This window comes from Cynara cardunculus (assembly GCF_001531365.2).
Source record: "Cynara cardunculus var. scolymus isolate 2C chromosome LG 9, CcrdV1, whole genome shotgun sequence".
NCBI lineage: Eukaryota > Viridiplantae > Streptophyta > Magnoliopsida > Asterales > Asteraceae > Cynara > Cynara cardunculus.
Window position 1 is genome coordinate 8,387,059 of NC_037536.1, and position 15,736 is coordinate 8,402,794.

The 15,736-nt window shown below is 35.6% G+C and overlaps 2 protein-coding genes across 2 annotated transcripts; one reads left to right on the forward strand and one right to left on the reverse strand.

The window, feature by feature from the left end:
- Nucleotides 1–2,743: 2,743 nt before the first annotated feature.
- LOC112518083 (haloacid dehalogenase-like hydrolase domain-containing protein At4g39970) lies at nucleotides 2,744–8,399 on the forward strand. The gene is made up of 10 exons (XM_025125651.1): nucleotides 2,744–3,177; nucleotides 3,262–3,355; nucleotides 3,577–3,621; nucleotides 3,728–3,778; nucleotides 4,106–4,180; nucleotides 4,286–4,319; nucleotides 7,144–7,199; nucleotides 7,550–7,609; nucleotides 7,717–7,823; nucleotides 8,211–8,399. The coding sequence occupies exons 1-10, from the start codon at nucleotides 2,816–2,818 to the stop codon at nucleotides 8,254–8,256; spliced, it is 930 nt and encodes a 309-aa protein (XP_024981419.1). The 5' UTR covers nucleotides 2,744–2,815; the 3' UTR covers nucleotides 8,257–8,399.
- Nucleotides 8,400–9,521: 1,122 nt separating this feature from the next.
- On the reverse strand, nucleotides 9,522–11,354 carry LOC112518470 (2-hydroxy-6-oxononadienedioate/2-hydroxy-6-oxononatrienedioate hydrolase-like). The gene is made up of 4 exons (XM_025126173.1): nucleotides 10,645–11,354; nucleotides 10,126–10,218; nucleotides 9,983–10,050; nucleotides 9,522–9,912 (listed from the first exon to the last, which is right to left on the reverse strand). The coding sequence occupies exons 1-4, from the start codon at nucleotides 11,281–11,283 to the stop codon at nucleotides 9,783–9,785; spliced, it is 930 nt and encodes a 309-aa protein (XP_024981941.1). The 5' UTR covers nucleotides 11,284–11,354; the 3' UTR covers nucleotides 9,522–9,782.
- Between the last annotated feature and the right edge of the window lie 4,382 nt (nucleotides 11,355–15,736).

Consider the following 15,736-nt stretch of genomic DNA (forward strand, 5'->3'; position numbering starts at 1 on the left):
AACAATTTCATCACGATTCACCGATGAAAACATAATGGATGACTATATGTACAAATAAAGACTAAAAACCACTGAATGTTTTTGAAACTCATATAGACTGCTGATTGTGAACGTGAAGTTGTATCCATATATCTAAGTCTTAAAGTTTGCTTCTTTTTCGCCAATCTTTAGATCCAAGGATGTCCCTGTCCCCTAGGATTATATATTTAAGTCACAAAATCAACCAAAATATCCCTTGAAACTAGCTAAACTGAGAAGAGGATGACTATACAATTTTATGGCTTTCACACCTTCTATAACAATTAAGAACTATATTAAACTTTAAACAAGTCCCTACAAAGTAAAAATTTTACTGGTGATAATCAAGAAATATAATTCATATAAAATTGGTCTCTATGAGCTACTTGGTTCATGTTACTGTGAACTAATTCGGATGGCATGAGTATGATAAGTCAAGTGGGTAATAATGATAATTTCTACAACTCAAAATTGTTGCTGCTGTTGATTGTTCTCTGCATGTACTTGATTTAAGATGGGTCTTACAATTTAATGGAAATACTATCCATACAATATTTATATGAAGCAAATTTAACTAACTGCCATCAAATGAAGCAGCCAAATGGTGATGAAGATAAAAGAGAGTGAGATAAGATGTGATAATAGGGACCATGGTCTATCAGTCAAGTCCGACAAATATACTATGAACTAATACGAACACTTTTTTTATGATCCTAAAAAATCTATTATCCGTTTAAAATATCTACAAGTTGTTTTTTTTAAGTATATAATATTTATATACGGTAAATAGAACAAATAAACTCGCACACCCTCCTCACCTTTGGTGAGGTTCTCCTAGAAGGTCAAGGACTCACATACCGCTAGACCAAAGTGAGGGATAAGACTCTTACCACGGTAAGTGCTTATCAGGTAAATTGTTGCATACGATATCGTTTCGATGGACTACCCAATAAGTAAATGATAGTGTTAAATTTATTAAAATCTTACCCAATATGTATACATGTTCCATTATCACACCGTAGTTGCATGATATCACATTGATCGACATGATGCATAGTTTCCCATTGCACAACCAAGTTGGACTGTTTATATCTTCTAATGGCCATTGACCTGATACACATCTCAGGTTACTTTTTAGGAACGAGTCTCTATCTCCCCTCCATGACTTACCCTCTAATTAGAATTATGTAGTATTTCACTCAAGAATTTGGGTGGATAATATTAGGTAAAGGGAATGCCATTATACTTGCGGAAGGCTATAAGCAGTGGGTATATAGTAATATGCCTATGCGATGAGAATGAAATACAAGTAGGAGAAGGAAAAGCAACTCCAATAAAAAGTAGGAGAAGAAAAACATTGTAAGTTCTGTGAGTGTGATTCCACATGATAACTTATTTTTATCTAGTCTGCATCTCTTTGGCTAATGTAATCTTTTGACAGAATCAATCTCAGAACAGAGAACAAAATAATTCCAGGAACAATATTACCATTCAATCTCAGAAATTTCTTTAAAAAAATGAAATGTAATTTTAGAGCAAACCTGATTAGACGAGCGGCAGGGGCGACAACGAGGTGGTACGGTGGCGACGTGCAGAGACAGGGGCGGCGACGGGGGTGGTGCGGCGGCGATGGGGGCGAGGGAGACGATGGTGTGCGAGAGGGAGAAGGAGACGGGAGGGAGCGATGGTCACGGGGAGAAGAGTAGTCAAGGGCTTTTAGAATTTTTTAAGTTTTTTTTTTTTTTAAATTTAAGGTTACCTTCTATTCACTTTACGGGTTATAATTTTAAGGAATGGGGATCTATTTAATAGGTTTTGTAAAGTTCAATGATTTATTTAACATATTCTAGAATGTCCAAGGATTTATTTGTTTCAAAAAATTGTCCAAGGACTTAATCGTTCCAAACAGTAAAGTCCATTGGGTTTTTTTAGACTTTTCCCTTTGTTAATATGTACATTAAACAATTAAACTATCATGTATGCTATTCATATACACATATTTTCAATATATTCACATCTTTATCTATCTCATTCGTATATATGTTCAATAACTGTGAATATATATATATAAATTGAGAAAATTAACTGAATATGATATACGTAAGAAGTATGGATAAAATGATTGATGATGAAAAAGAAAGTATGAGTAGAGAAATAACATATTCTAATTTAGAAGAATATGTACCAAAGTATCAACCCGACCAATCCGTATGGGTTGGGTTGGGTTGCACTTTGGTTCGGGTTGGGTTGGGTTAAGATTTTTCAAACCGCAAACATTGGATTAGGTTGTTCAAATGTTTTCAACCTGATCAACCCAACTCATGAACACCCCTAGCAGCAGGGGCCGACGAGGACGGTGGTGTAGGGCAACGAGTGGTGGTGCGGCAACGACCGGGGTGGTGCAGCGTGGAATGGCGATGGGAAGGCGGTGTAGGGCTCCGTTAAGCAGGGAGAGGGAGATGGGGGAGTCTTTATATAGTTATAGGTTTATTTATTTATTTTTAATTTAAAGTTTACCTATTCAGGTTACAGGTTATATTTTTAAAAGATGTGGATCTATTTAACAGGTTTTAAAAAATCTAAGGATTATTTAATAAGTTTTGAAATGTCTAAAAATTTATTTGTTTCAAAAAAATAATTAAAAAACTTAAAAAGTCCAAACATGCATCGTAAAATCGTGTGTTCAAATTACCAACGTTCATCGCCAGCCACAAGAACATCACCCGCTACCAGCAACCAACATATACATACTCGCTGCGTTGGATAACTAACAATTGAACCTGGTAAATCATCATCAATGGCGTCCGCTACCATGGTTATCCTCTGTCCTCAGAACGTCACTCGCCACCCCAAACCTTTCTTCTCTCTCCACAAAACCACCACTACTCTCTATCCTATCCCCTATTATTCTTCTTCAACCAGATCATCATCACGCTCAATTTCCCTTTCTGCTGCTACTTCACGGGCAATGGAGGCTCTCATATTCGATTGCGACGGAGTTATTCTCGAATCCGAAGACTTACACCGCCAAGCTTACAATCTGGCTTTCGCTCACTTCAATGTCTGTTGCCCTCCCTTCAATGAACCCCTCAATTGGGACACTGATTTCTACGACGTCCTTCAGAACCAAATCGGCGGCGGTAAACCTAAAATGCGCTGGTTCTCTCCCTCTCTGCTATCTATGTTTTTGTGTTGCAAATGTTAATTGACAAACTGTGATGGTAATCGACCTAACGTGATCAGGTATTTTAAGGAGAATGGTTGGCCTTCTTCCACGATCTTTGTCACGCCTCCTGAAAATGATATCGATAGGGAAAAATTAGTCGACACTCTTCAGGTAAGTTCAGTTATTGCTGTCATTATTTTATTAATTCCTTGCATCCACGGTCTGTATGTGTAAGTTTTACACTTGCAAGTTTTGTTTTCCCAAGCTTTCATGACTTGTACAGCCTCCTTCAATATTCTTTTTTGAACAATTATACAGTGTTCTCAAATAGTTGTAAATCACTTCAATTGGCTAAGCAACTGAAGTCCAAAAACTTATTTCGCTGTTGTTAGGATTGGAAGACAGAGAAGTACAAGGATATAATCAAGTCGGGAAGTGTAAGAAGTAACCTTTTATTTTGATGTCTATGTATATATGATTGTTTGATAGATCAAGCTGGTTCACTTTTTCCCTTTTTTGATTGGTTGTTATGGAATTTGGCAGGTTGAGCCTAGACCAGGTGTACTAAGATTGATGGATGAGGCAAAGGCTTCTGTAAGATAGTAGATATCTAATTTATAGCATAATTGATTGCTCTCTTTAACATGTGAACATAACTCATTGTAGTGCAATGCATGCATGATTGATCTGGTTGTGTAGTGCAAAAACAAAGTGGTCTCAGTTAATTGGTTGTTTGTAAGGTGGGTATGAATTGAACCCTCATATTTGTTGTGGATAAAACCCGTATAAGCACCAAGTTCCCTTTGGGGTCTTTCATGTATTTTGATATTGATGTTGTTTTCTGATCTCTTCACTTAAAATTGCCATCTCTAATGTGCTTTTCACTTATTTCTATGATATTTTTCTTCTATTTTACCACAGGGTAAAAAACTTGCTGTGTGTTCTGCTGCAACTAAAAGCTCAGTTGTCCTCTGTCTAGAGAATCTTATTGGAATCGTAAGCCCTCCATTTAATTTACTTTGAGCACTAAATCATCATTTCATATTTTCATTGTGCTTCAACACCAACCAATGTTTATTGTGGCCTTTCCTCTTACTTCAGGAGCGTTTCCAAAGTCTTGATTGCTTTCTTGCAGGTCGGTTTTTATATTGCAATCAAATTCCATTTTTCAATAATATTTTTGTTGCATTTTCATAGATCATGGGGTTCTATGAAAATTAAGGAATCCCATGACATGAATTCATGTTTGACCTGTTCTGTATCTGCAAAGCCTTGCCCGTGTTTGCAGAAAAATATGTTCTTCCCTACACCTGACCTCCGATATTGGGACCTAGAAACTGATACCTTGTACCTTCACATCTGTGTTTATGGGATTAAGCACAAAACATTATCATCAACATCACCGTTACAGAAGTTCTGGGTCACTTCTTTGAACCTTTATGTTTTGTTTTTTTTTCTCTTTCTTTTACTTTTTATTGGTGCAAGAGAATATAGGGCAATTCTCCATACTTCTTATTATATTGTTTCCTTGTCAAGTAAGGCAAACGGTATTTTGAGCTACCTTCTCTTGGGATTTTCTTTCAACAGGTGCAGCTGATGCCTGACACTCATTTGTAGTCCTATATAAGCTGTGTGACCACGAACCTGCACATCCATCTTGAGTTAGCATTTAGCTACCTATATGCACATATCTTTTTCTTCACCAAGCATTCTCCCTACAAAAGCTGTAGCTCTCATCATGTAGAACTGTTTGTTTTAAAGTTGCAACCTCAAACAACTCCACTATGCATAACTTGACATCATAGTCCTGATACCATACTTGTTCCTAGGAGGAACAGGTCCTATATAGTATCAACAGTGTATATGTATTATGAGGAAGATAACCAACAAAATGACCTATAAATGGTTATAAAACCCACTGGTACTCATAGACGACTTGGAGGACAACATCCAAGTCGCTTCTGAACTTGCCTGGTTCTTCACAAGTGCTTGTACGCGACTTGGAAGGCGATTTCATGAAGTCTCTCATGTTCTGAGAGTTCCTTGCTTGTTTAAACTTTTTTTAGGGAAGAGGACAGTACCTCTGGCAAGTTTTTGTATATACATTCCCTCACATGCCTCTGTTGTCTTTTCTGGTTATTGTACTTGATCCCTGTTTAAACACATTCTTTTGCTTCTTTTCTCACATATCTCTTGCTCTCCTGTTTCCTTCTAAAATTTAATTGCAAGCCCGGGGTTTTCTTATATGCAAGAATAAAGGTATGTATGCATCCTACCCCCGACCCTACCTCCCGAGTGGGATCTATTGGATCCGTTTGGTTTCTTTATCAACATAACCTTATTATTGGCATTCTTTTTATCAGAACCGCCTCAGAGCTCTCCATGGTAATCTAGGGCACCCTTTCTTGTATCTTAAAGTGCCATATAAGTCCATTTCTAAATCTCGGTACCACATGCTCAGATGGACATATAGGAGAAAGCTGAGTTGGGACTAGCTCATATCAAAGTAAAATGAGAGGAAAATTGCCATGGTTTGGGCACATTCGTAGGAGAAAGCTGTCAGCACTACGGAGGACGGTGTAGATCCTTATGGTCGAGGGTGTGAGGAGGTGGGGTATGCCGAGGAGGACGTGAAACAAGAAACTACGGATGGACATGATGGCTTTAGACATTTCGGAAGACATGACTTCAGATAGGAGTTCATGGAGAAGCATGATAGGGTAGCATATTGTGTGTAATGACTTGTGGTTTAATGGGGCAGAGGAAGGGGGTGGAGAGGTAGACGGAGGTTGGAGGTGGTTTAAAGAGCTGAAAGGTTTCAGTATACTAGGATGGTGATGTAGGTATTAGGGTTGTAGGTTCAGGGAGGGTTAGAGAGACAACTACTTTGTCCCTAGTTAGTGTAGAATCTCTATACCTTCTTGTATGCCTTTATTGTCCTTACACGCTTTAGTTTTCTGTCGTATTACTTGTTCTTCGGCTTTCCAAACCTATTTTTCTACCATTTACTTTTCCTCTCTTCAAACTTACGTTTAGCTTTTAGTACCAAAATTTTCATGCAAAATCTTACTTGCTAAAACTTTTACAAGCCATTTTTTATGGAAAAAAACTTCTCTACTTTTCATGGATGGAGGTAAGACTTGAACCCTCCCCAGACTCTATTCTGTGTGGGATTCTGTGTTTGTTTGGTTTTGTTCTTATAGTATGGCATCTATAATGCATCTCAATGTGTAAAACATTGAAAATTAGAAACTAGTTAGGCATAATCTTTGCATTAGTATTTTTAGCAATTACTCATCACAACAGAAAGTTCACTCAAGATTATAAAAAAAAATAGTTCAAGGAGGCTAAACCAAACCAAACAGGCCCGGTCTATCCCAGTGGGGTCGCAGGAGGAGGGGGGGGGGAAGAGACCAGGCTTCTGCATCTAAAGAGTAGAGTGGTTGTTTTTGTGAAGACCCCAGCTTGAGAAAAGAGAGAAAAGAGTGAAAAGAGAGAAAGGGCATAGGAAAAAGTTTATATTGACAAACTAGTTTAAGAGCAAGGAATAACAAACAAATAGGAGATACATAATCAACTCGAGGAAACTACACACCCTCCAACCCGCTATCCTTATCTCCCACCCTTACTCTACTACCCTAGTCCTCTGTCTCCAACAGCTCCGTCAGAGGTCATCGAAATACCTAAAGCCACCATGTTCAAACTCAGTTCCTCATTCCATCTCCTCCCCCGACCGTCAACCTTTCTATTCTTCTCACTGGAGCCGTCATCTGTCTTGATTCTTTTAATATTTTATGATCTGACCTTGAATGTGTCGGTGATGATATTGTGAGAAAGAGAAGGAATGAGATTTTGGCAGTGTGAAGTTGATTGAGTTGAGCCTCTTGAGAGATGTAGAAAACATAAAGCCAAATGAATGTCCAGTATCTCAATTATTTTGGTTTATATTTAATTTGTAGGTGATGATGTGAAGGAAAAGAAGCCGGACCCTTCTATATATATAACAGCATCTAAGGTAAGGATGACTTAGGGGCCGTTTACCAAACGCTTACTCGAGTAAGTGAACATCAAGTCACATTACCTTACCAGATGAATATGGTAAGGACCAAGAATCTTACCCGGTAATAGCGAGACAAGGACCAAAAGTCTTACCCGGTAAGTGAGGGCAATGACTCTTACCATGGTAAGCGCTTACCAGGTAAATTGTTGCATACGATACAGTTTTGGTGGACTAAAATCTTACCCAATAAGTAAATGATAGTGTTAAATTTTACCGACAAGCGCTTACCGGGTAAGTGTTTGGTAAACTGCCCCTTAATTTTAAAGTGATTTGATGTTGTTTTCATATTTGTGTTATGATTCCAGAAACTAGGAATTTCAGAGAAAGCTTGCTTGGTAGTGGAGGACAGTGTGATTGGTCTACAGGTTTTGATCGAGCATTGTTTAGTTTGAATTCATTAATTACTGCATGCATGCACATATGAATTAGAGAAAGATTAATAAGGTTTGGTTTGATTTGGTTTGGTTTGCAGGCAGCAACAAAAGCTGGAATGTCATGTGTGATTACATATACATCTTCAACCGAAAAACAGGATTTTACGGATGCAATAGCAAAATTCCCTGATTTAAGTGACGTAAGGTATCCATTCCAATCAAAACAAGTGGTTCAGTTAGGTTGTTTGTTTACCTCTTAATAGTTCCATTAACAGGCAACATCTGAATCATTAAGAGGTAAATCTTTGTTTGGCAAAAAAAAAAAAAAGTTTGTCTCTTAATGGTTCTAAAACACTCTGAATGATTTTGTATCGTGAGCCTCCCTTAACCATTCAGCGCCCTAATTTCGTTGTAGATAATTACCAAACAATTATATTTCATTTTGCATTATATCATGAGAGCATCTTAATCATTCTGACCACTTAATTATTCTACACCAAACAATTCAGCAACTGTCAAACAACCCCATCATCTGTTATTGGGTTTTTCTTTCCTTTTCAAGTTAATTATTAATGTGTTGCATGTTTAACAGATTAAAAGACTTGGAGGAGTTGTTACAAAATGTGGTGGCTGCTTAGATCAGGAAAGTTTGAAACTGTACAATCACACCATGCAATGCCATTCAGCTCTTGTGAAATTCTGATTGAAATTCCTATACATACCAAATGTATATTGATAATGCTAAATTCATTTTAAAGTTCTGGGGTTCCATTATAGTCTAGTTAAATGTTCATCAATCGCCAAAAATGTCACATTTCTTACGGGCTGTTTGTTTACCTTTTAATAGTTCCATTAATAATCAGTTATTATTAATCAATAAAAAAGGAATAACCCATAAGTTATAGATAAAAATTCCATGCATTTGGATTTATATATGTCAAAATGCTACAAGATAAATAATGATGAAAGAAAGATTATGTGTAGCATATATCTATACTATATTATAAAGTATTTGACAAAAACTCTTAAAAACCATTTTTATATATGAAGTATTATTTATTGATGCATATTACTTAAAATTCAAGATCACAATTAAATTGTACGTAAGTACAACTTATTAAAACTTCATTTTTTAATTTGTGTAACTAACTATAGATAAACATAATCAAATATGGGATAAATATCTCATTTTAAATATAAAATATCTAAAATATAATTAGAATAATCATTAGTTATAACAAAATACTTGATTATTATCTTTATAAAAATTATATTATTAAACGATAAATAAATTACTTCATTATTAAATCTAAATTATAAAATATTGAATTAAGAAAATTACAAAAAAACCCAGAACTTTAAATAGTAAATTTGATACTAATATCAATATATTTTTTTCCCAAAGTTTTATAATAATATTTAAATTTAAATTTTATTCAAAAGTAAAAACATTATCGTCTTTTCAAAACCATATTATATCGACATAGATAAATAATAAAACAAAACATTAAAATTGAGATATATCTCGTTATATTATGCAAGCACTCTTCTAATATATATAATAGAATTCAATCATAATATCTATACACCTAATAAATAAGTAACTTGGGTGACACATGTCATCTTCTGGTGAATCAGTTATCTTATTTTCCCGCCTAAACATGTATTTAGACACAATTTACATTAATTGTTCAATTAGACTCATTTGAATGTACCTAGACACAATTTACATCAACAGTTCAATTATATTCATTTGATTAACATATGTCCTCTTATTCAATCAATCCTACTAAATTAGGATGCAATTGATTTTATTGTTTGGTTAATTAATTCGTATGGTAACTGATTCCCGAATAAAATTTAAGTCTGAAGAGTTATACTTCAGAGTTATTTCAAAAGTACAAGTCTAAAGTAGCATCATACTTTCGATGATCATTCATATATGTAAGATAAGTTATTGACATGATTTATTTTTTTCAAATTACCCCGTATAATACACTGGAACGAACCTATATATATATATATATATATATATAGTTATTGTAACAAATATTGAAACCCGATGCAGATGGAGCAGCATAATCTGATGATATGCATAAGTTGCTGAATAAAATACTCAGAATCTTAATGCACACAGCTTATTTGCTTTGATTGCAATTCTTGTTCAACTTTGAGGAAGAGAGTGCTGAATGAGGAATAACTTGAAGAGCCTGCACAACTCTTTTGGTTGCTCCATGTTCATTGCATGCCCTGTCTTCTTCAACACAATAAGCTCTGCACCTTCACCTAAATGACTGAACAAACTAATCATGAATCATTCATTCTACAAACCAAATTCAAACTCAAACTCAAACTAAAACTTGCCTTTTCAATCTGTACCCCAAATCCAAAGGAAATATCGCATCGTTTTCCCCCCAAACGATCAACGTTGGCTGCTCGGCATCAAGTGTCTTAATATCATCAAGATGTTAAACAGCTTTTTGAAAAAGAAACAGCATTGTTATTACCTGAATGATCTTAGGAAGGTCTGAAAACTTTCTATCCTTTTGTACAGCTTCGATACACTCTCTTTTCTCTTCAAAGTAATCGACGTTCATTTCCTGTAAAACCATAACACAGCATCTGCCCAATTTTACTTATTAATGTCTGTGTTATGTTTCATACCAACTGAATCAAAAAGCCCAAGAATTTTCTACTCAAACTGCATTACACTTCCCAGAAATCATCAATGCTACCCAAATACTCTATGGGTTTCAATCATTCCTAAACGAAAGTTAACGAAATCTTGATCCAAGATTTGAATTTGGAATACAAGATCCAAAACATCTTTGATTCTCCAAATCATTTGTTTCAATCAAGTTCATATCTTATGATTAACCTGGATATCCAACCCGTTATGCGAGCCGCCGACTAATCCCAGGGCGACCACCTGCTTTGCAGGTATTTCTCCGGGGATTTGAATCAAGTTCATATCAATCTATACATAATCAGTTCATCAAATCCATAACTAAATAAGAGAGACTTACATCGATAAAATCGTTAATCAAGCAAGAGGGAGCAAGATTCGGAGGGGGCGGCTTATAAAACGAAATCCTCAACAATTCTCTAGTCTTCTCAGGCGTCTGAGCCAACAAGATGTTTGCAGCATCCTTGATGTTCTTGGAACTAAACAAACCCTCCTCCAAATCTATCTCCGAATCCAAACTAACCCCAGAACCCACAATCACCACTCGCTCGATAGCCTCTGGAAATTGGTTAGCCATGCTATACCCAACGAACCCACCATAGCTAAGCCCCACCAGGTTAATTTTCCCTATCAATCCCACACTCTCCAACGTCCTCATCACGCACTCAGCCTGGAAGTGCTCCGTCCGTTCTGGTCTTCTGGTGTACGAGTCTCCATAGAACAGCAAGTCGGGTACATAGACATTGAAAAGGGGGGTCACACGGGAGATTATTGGATCCCACTGCCACTTGGCGTTGGCGCCAATACCATGAACCAGGAGCAAATTCGGTTTGTTGGGTTTATGGGTTTTGGGTATCCAGCAGTGGATGGTGGTGTCGCCGTCGTGGAGGGTGGTGGTGGTCGATTTTAGGCCCGCGGAGGCGAATGATCGTGCCAGACACCAGTCTCTGGAGGCCGTGAAGTTAATGCACCTCACCATTGGATCGAGTGATTCAATCAGCAATGGATGTAGGACTTTGTGATCTCTATTTGCCAATAAAAAAGGAGGGATTACCAGCGTGGGAACGCGGAGACCATTGATGGTCACAGAGGAGTTGCGAGGTTTAAAACATGAAAGTCGTGAAATTTGCCAAATTTACATCAATTATCACAAATCATTTTGTTCTATTCGTTTACGTGACCATTACTTCTCCAATTGTCGCATTCCTGACCAACATTTATTTCCAACTTTCAAATATTTAATTATTGTGGATAAATCATTAAAATAGGCTTAAAAATTCATTAAATACTCCATTTTTAATATTACACCTTATATATTATTGGGGATGGGGACAGGTATGATACTCCCCGCCCCTTATCCGTTATATATATATATATATATATATATATATATATATATATATTATTTCAACCAAAACGGTAATTCATAATTTTTTATTTCTTAACTAGGTTTATAATCTAAAATTGTTATTTTTTTGGATGTTAATATGTAATATTTTGGATGTCAAGTCAAAATACAATTACTCAATAAGTTTTGTATATTAGTCGATATGGTTTTATATTACTCAATATCTTTTTATACATATGGCTTTAATTTTTTTGGATTAAATTGATTTTTTTTTGGTTTTACATTATTAGTTTTTATATGATGTTGCGATTTTTTTGTATTAAATTAAATTCATTTTGTTTTTGAGTTTATTGAAAATGTTTGAGATTTAAATAAGTATAGCTTCTCACATATTTAATTTAAAATAACTTATATAAACGGAAAACAAATCCCCGTTTCCGCGTTGGGGATCCCCGTTCCCCGTTGGGGATGAGGATGGGGATGTGATTATATTCCCCGGCGGGGATGAAGACGGGGATAGAGATAAGTAATCGGGGACGGTGACAGGGATTGAGGTCCCCGCCCCATTCTCATGCCTACTATTGATACCCGAAACCGGGTCGTGACGGGGTCGGGTGCGGCATTACTCAATTAATTTTTTTTTTTATTTACTATATGCATATAGTGTGTGTATAAATAAATATATATGTATATATTTATTATTAAATGACAAAAATATTTGTTTTCCCATATTGTTAATTAATGTAGTAATGATCAATTATAATTATAATTTTAAAATACGTCGTTTTTTACTAAACGGGTACCCAACGGGTCCCCGAACTTGTTGTGGATTTCTTCCCCCCAAACCCGTCGGGGATTAGTCGGGTCGGGGGAGGGGGGGTTAAACGGGGTCGGGATCAGGGGATGCATTATCCGTCCAATATCCACTCCGTTTCTATCTCTACTCACGACATCAACATTGCATTAGGGCTATACCATATATTATGCTTTGTGGTTGTTTATCACGATAAACCGATTTTTAAAGGATAACTTTTAAAATAATATTTTAAATTAAAAAGGATAAAATCTAACATTTTAAAAGTTTGGAATGATTCTAAAATAATAATAAAAAAACAGTTTTATAAAATGCTTGTTATATGTCATCCATTTAGGATACTTGTCAAAATATTACCCGACTCCAGACATAGTCAATGTATTGTTCAACTATGTCGAGTAACAACAATATGAGACAAAATGCTAAAATAACAGGATCCAAATGAACAGGTGTATTTGGCTATTAATTTAAATAGTTGTGATTTTAGATGACTGATTATTCTAAAAAAATTATTACTTGAATGAAAAACCACGACACCTTAGCATGTTTAGTCTGCCTGAAAGATCCATAGAAAAAGTATTGGCAATTTACAGATATTTCAAGGCGTGCAAATGGGATTAAACATGCCAAAATTCAACATATGATATGTGAAATAGAATCCCACAAAGATCTAAGAGTTAAGTTGAATATAATTGGATGAAATCAACCTAGATAGTTTATTCTCATAAACACGTGCATTTGACCATTTCTGAGAATTGGTAAATTTGGATCTTAGCTCAATCAAAATGAATTAGTAAAGGGTTAATTCTTTTTATTGAGATTGTAGAGTTACTAAAATTGAACTTGATTTTTGTAGATGTCAGGTAATATCACAAACACAAATACAGTCGCAAACAACTCGTATTTATCCCCAATCATATTGTGGTCAATCCTTGATAAGGAAAAAAATTGAACGAGACTCGCTTCCTAAGGGTCGTCCTTAGGCATGAAAAGAAGTTTTATGTTTTGGAGAACCCCCCTCTAAAAGCTCTTGGTAGAACTGCTTCCCTTGAAGTCCGAGCCACTTATGATAAGTACCTTCGTGACTCACTGGATGTCAGTTGTTTGATGCTTGCCTCCATGACTTCCGAGTTATTGCAAGATCATGAAGACATGATAGCTAGGATATGATTCGTCCCTGAAATCTATGTTTCAGCTAGGCCAGAAATGAGAGTTTTGATAATGTTAAGGCACCACATGCTTGCATGATACTTGAGGGATCGTCGGTCAGTACCCATGTGCTGAAAGTAAAAAGGGCATGTTGACCAACTGGGTCATCTTGGTTTTCCACTAGGTCTGGAATTGGGAATCGATCTAGTTCTCAACTCCCTATCAGAAGCATATGACCAATTCGTGATGAACTATTATATGCATGGGATGGATAAAACTCTCAAGTATTTCACAGTATGCAAAAAACTGCTGAGAGAAATATAAACTCTAAGTTGGATCTGTCCAAAACCAAACAGGTCTTGATGATCAATCCTAAAGGTGGGATAGTCAAGAAAATAGAAGTAGTTGCCAATGGAAAGGCTAAAGTTGAAAGTTCCAACAAAGATAAGGACAAGGGAAATATTACAGAGGATGAAGTTTGATTCGGCTGCAATCAAAAGGGGCACTGGAAGAGAAACTGTCAACCTCTATTAGAAAAGAAGAAGAAACAGAAGGCTAATGCAGCCAGAGCTTCATGTATGTTTACTATGTTATTTACTAATAATTATGACACTTGGATATTGTATATTGAGTGTGGTACTCAACATTTGTACTACTTGCAGGGTCTAAGTGAAGAGCATCTGAAACCAGGTCAATTGGAGCTAAGGATGGGCAATGGAGCTAAGGATGTCGTTGTTGCTCAAGAAACATATGATAGAACTTCCAAGTGGTCTTAGTTTAACACTTAGATAATGTCTTTTAAGTACCTAGAATTACTAGGAACATTGTTGATTTTGCTCAGTTACAACACTCTAGATTTATGTTTATTTCAGTAATAATTCTCTTTCTGCTTACCTTGGCAATGTTTTGTATTTTGTAGCTAAGTCACATAATGGTATTGTTATGAAATTAACATGCATAATAGTTGTAACTATGAATCAATTTACAATGTAAACAATAAAAGACTTAAAGGAGGCTTGAGTCACACTTACTCATGGCATTGTTGTCTTGGACATATAAATAATAAGCGCATAGCCAAACTCCAGGCATACGAAGTTTTGGAATCATGCGATGATTAATATGATACATGTGAATCTTATTCATTAGGCAAGATGACAAAGACACCTTTTTAGACAAACCTAAAAGGGTAACAAAACTACTAGGAACTATTCATACTATGTATGTGGTTTTTTTAGTTCAGTCACAAGGAATAGTAATCTCTACTTCATTACTTTTACTGATGATTTCAATAGATATGTGTATGTTTACCTAATGAAAAACAAATCTGAAAGCTTTAAAAGATTCAAAGAGTTTCAAAATGGCATTTCGGTCGAAACGAGGTCATAAATATCCGAGTTAAGAGATTGTGGGATTGTTTTTCAAATTACTTAACCCCAAAACACCTCAACATAATGGTGTGTCCAAAAAGATAAATCGAACCTTGTTGGACATGGTTCACTCTATGATGAGTCGTACCACTATGCCTAAATTTTTTTAGGGTTATGCCCTAGAAACTACTACACACATACTGAATAATGCGCTAAATAAAATACTGAACAGATCCCATGCGAATTATGGACTGAGAGGATCCAGTTATGAGAAATATTGAGACCGGCCTGAAACCGATTTTTGGCTATCAATAACTCTAAAGATCACTTGTAAAAAGGTGATAGGTGAAGCCTAAATTAATCAATTCTTTTAGATTTCAAAGAAAACAAAAAAAAAAAAACATTTATTTTTTCTGTCAAAACACACACTAGAATTCTAGAGTTTTGAGCTGGTAAAGCATATTAGTGTATGGATTGTTATAGAAGAAACCTGTTTTGGTTTTTGGTACTCCATTCAGAATTTACTACAAATCTTAAAAGCTAGCATTTAAACACTTTATGTTTATTTAGATTGAATTAAATGTGTCATTGGATTCGAAAAAGGTTTCTTTTATTAGTAAATTTTTTTTTAAAAAGTAATCTAAAATTAGTTTTTCACATCACTTTTTGAAATGATAAAATAGAAAATATATAAAAAAATGGTAAGAATTTTGTAATGGTTTGTGGATTTGAGGGCCCTTGATGCGTTTGGTAT

What these genes read in the sequence shown, in the direction of transcription:
- LOC112518083 (XM_025125651.1), top strand. Translation starts at nt 2,816, where the DNA reads ATGGCGTCCGCTACCATGGTTATCCTCTGTCCTCAGAACGTCACTCGC. An exon ending in ATATAATCAAGTCGGGAAGT is followed by an intron (nt 3,622 to 3,727) that starts GTAAGAAGTAAC and finishes GGAATTTGGCAG; the next exon opens with GTTGAGCCTAGACCAGGTGT. An exon ending in ACAGTGTGATTGGTCTACAG is followed by an intron (nt 7,610 to 7,716) that starts GTTTTGATCGAG and finishes TTTGGTTTGCAG; the next exon opens with GCAGCAACAAAAGCTGGAAT.
- LOC112518470 (XM_025126173.1), bottom strand. Translation starts at nt 11,283, where the DNA reads ATGGTGAGGTGCATTAACTTCACGGCCTCCAGAGACTGGTGTCTGGCA. An exon ending in ACCTTCCTAAGATCATTCAG is followed by an intron (nt 10,051 to 10,125) that starts GTAATAACAATG and finishes GATGCCGAGCAG; the next exon opens with CCAACGTTGATCGTTTGGGG. An exon ending in TTGGGGTACAGATTGAAAAG is followed by an intron (nt 9,913 to 9,982) that starts GCAAGTTTTAGT and finishes TAGTTTGTTCAG; the next exon opens with TCATTTAGGTGAAGGTGCAG.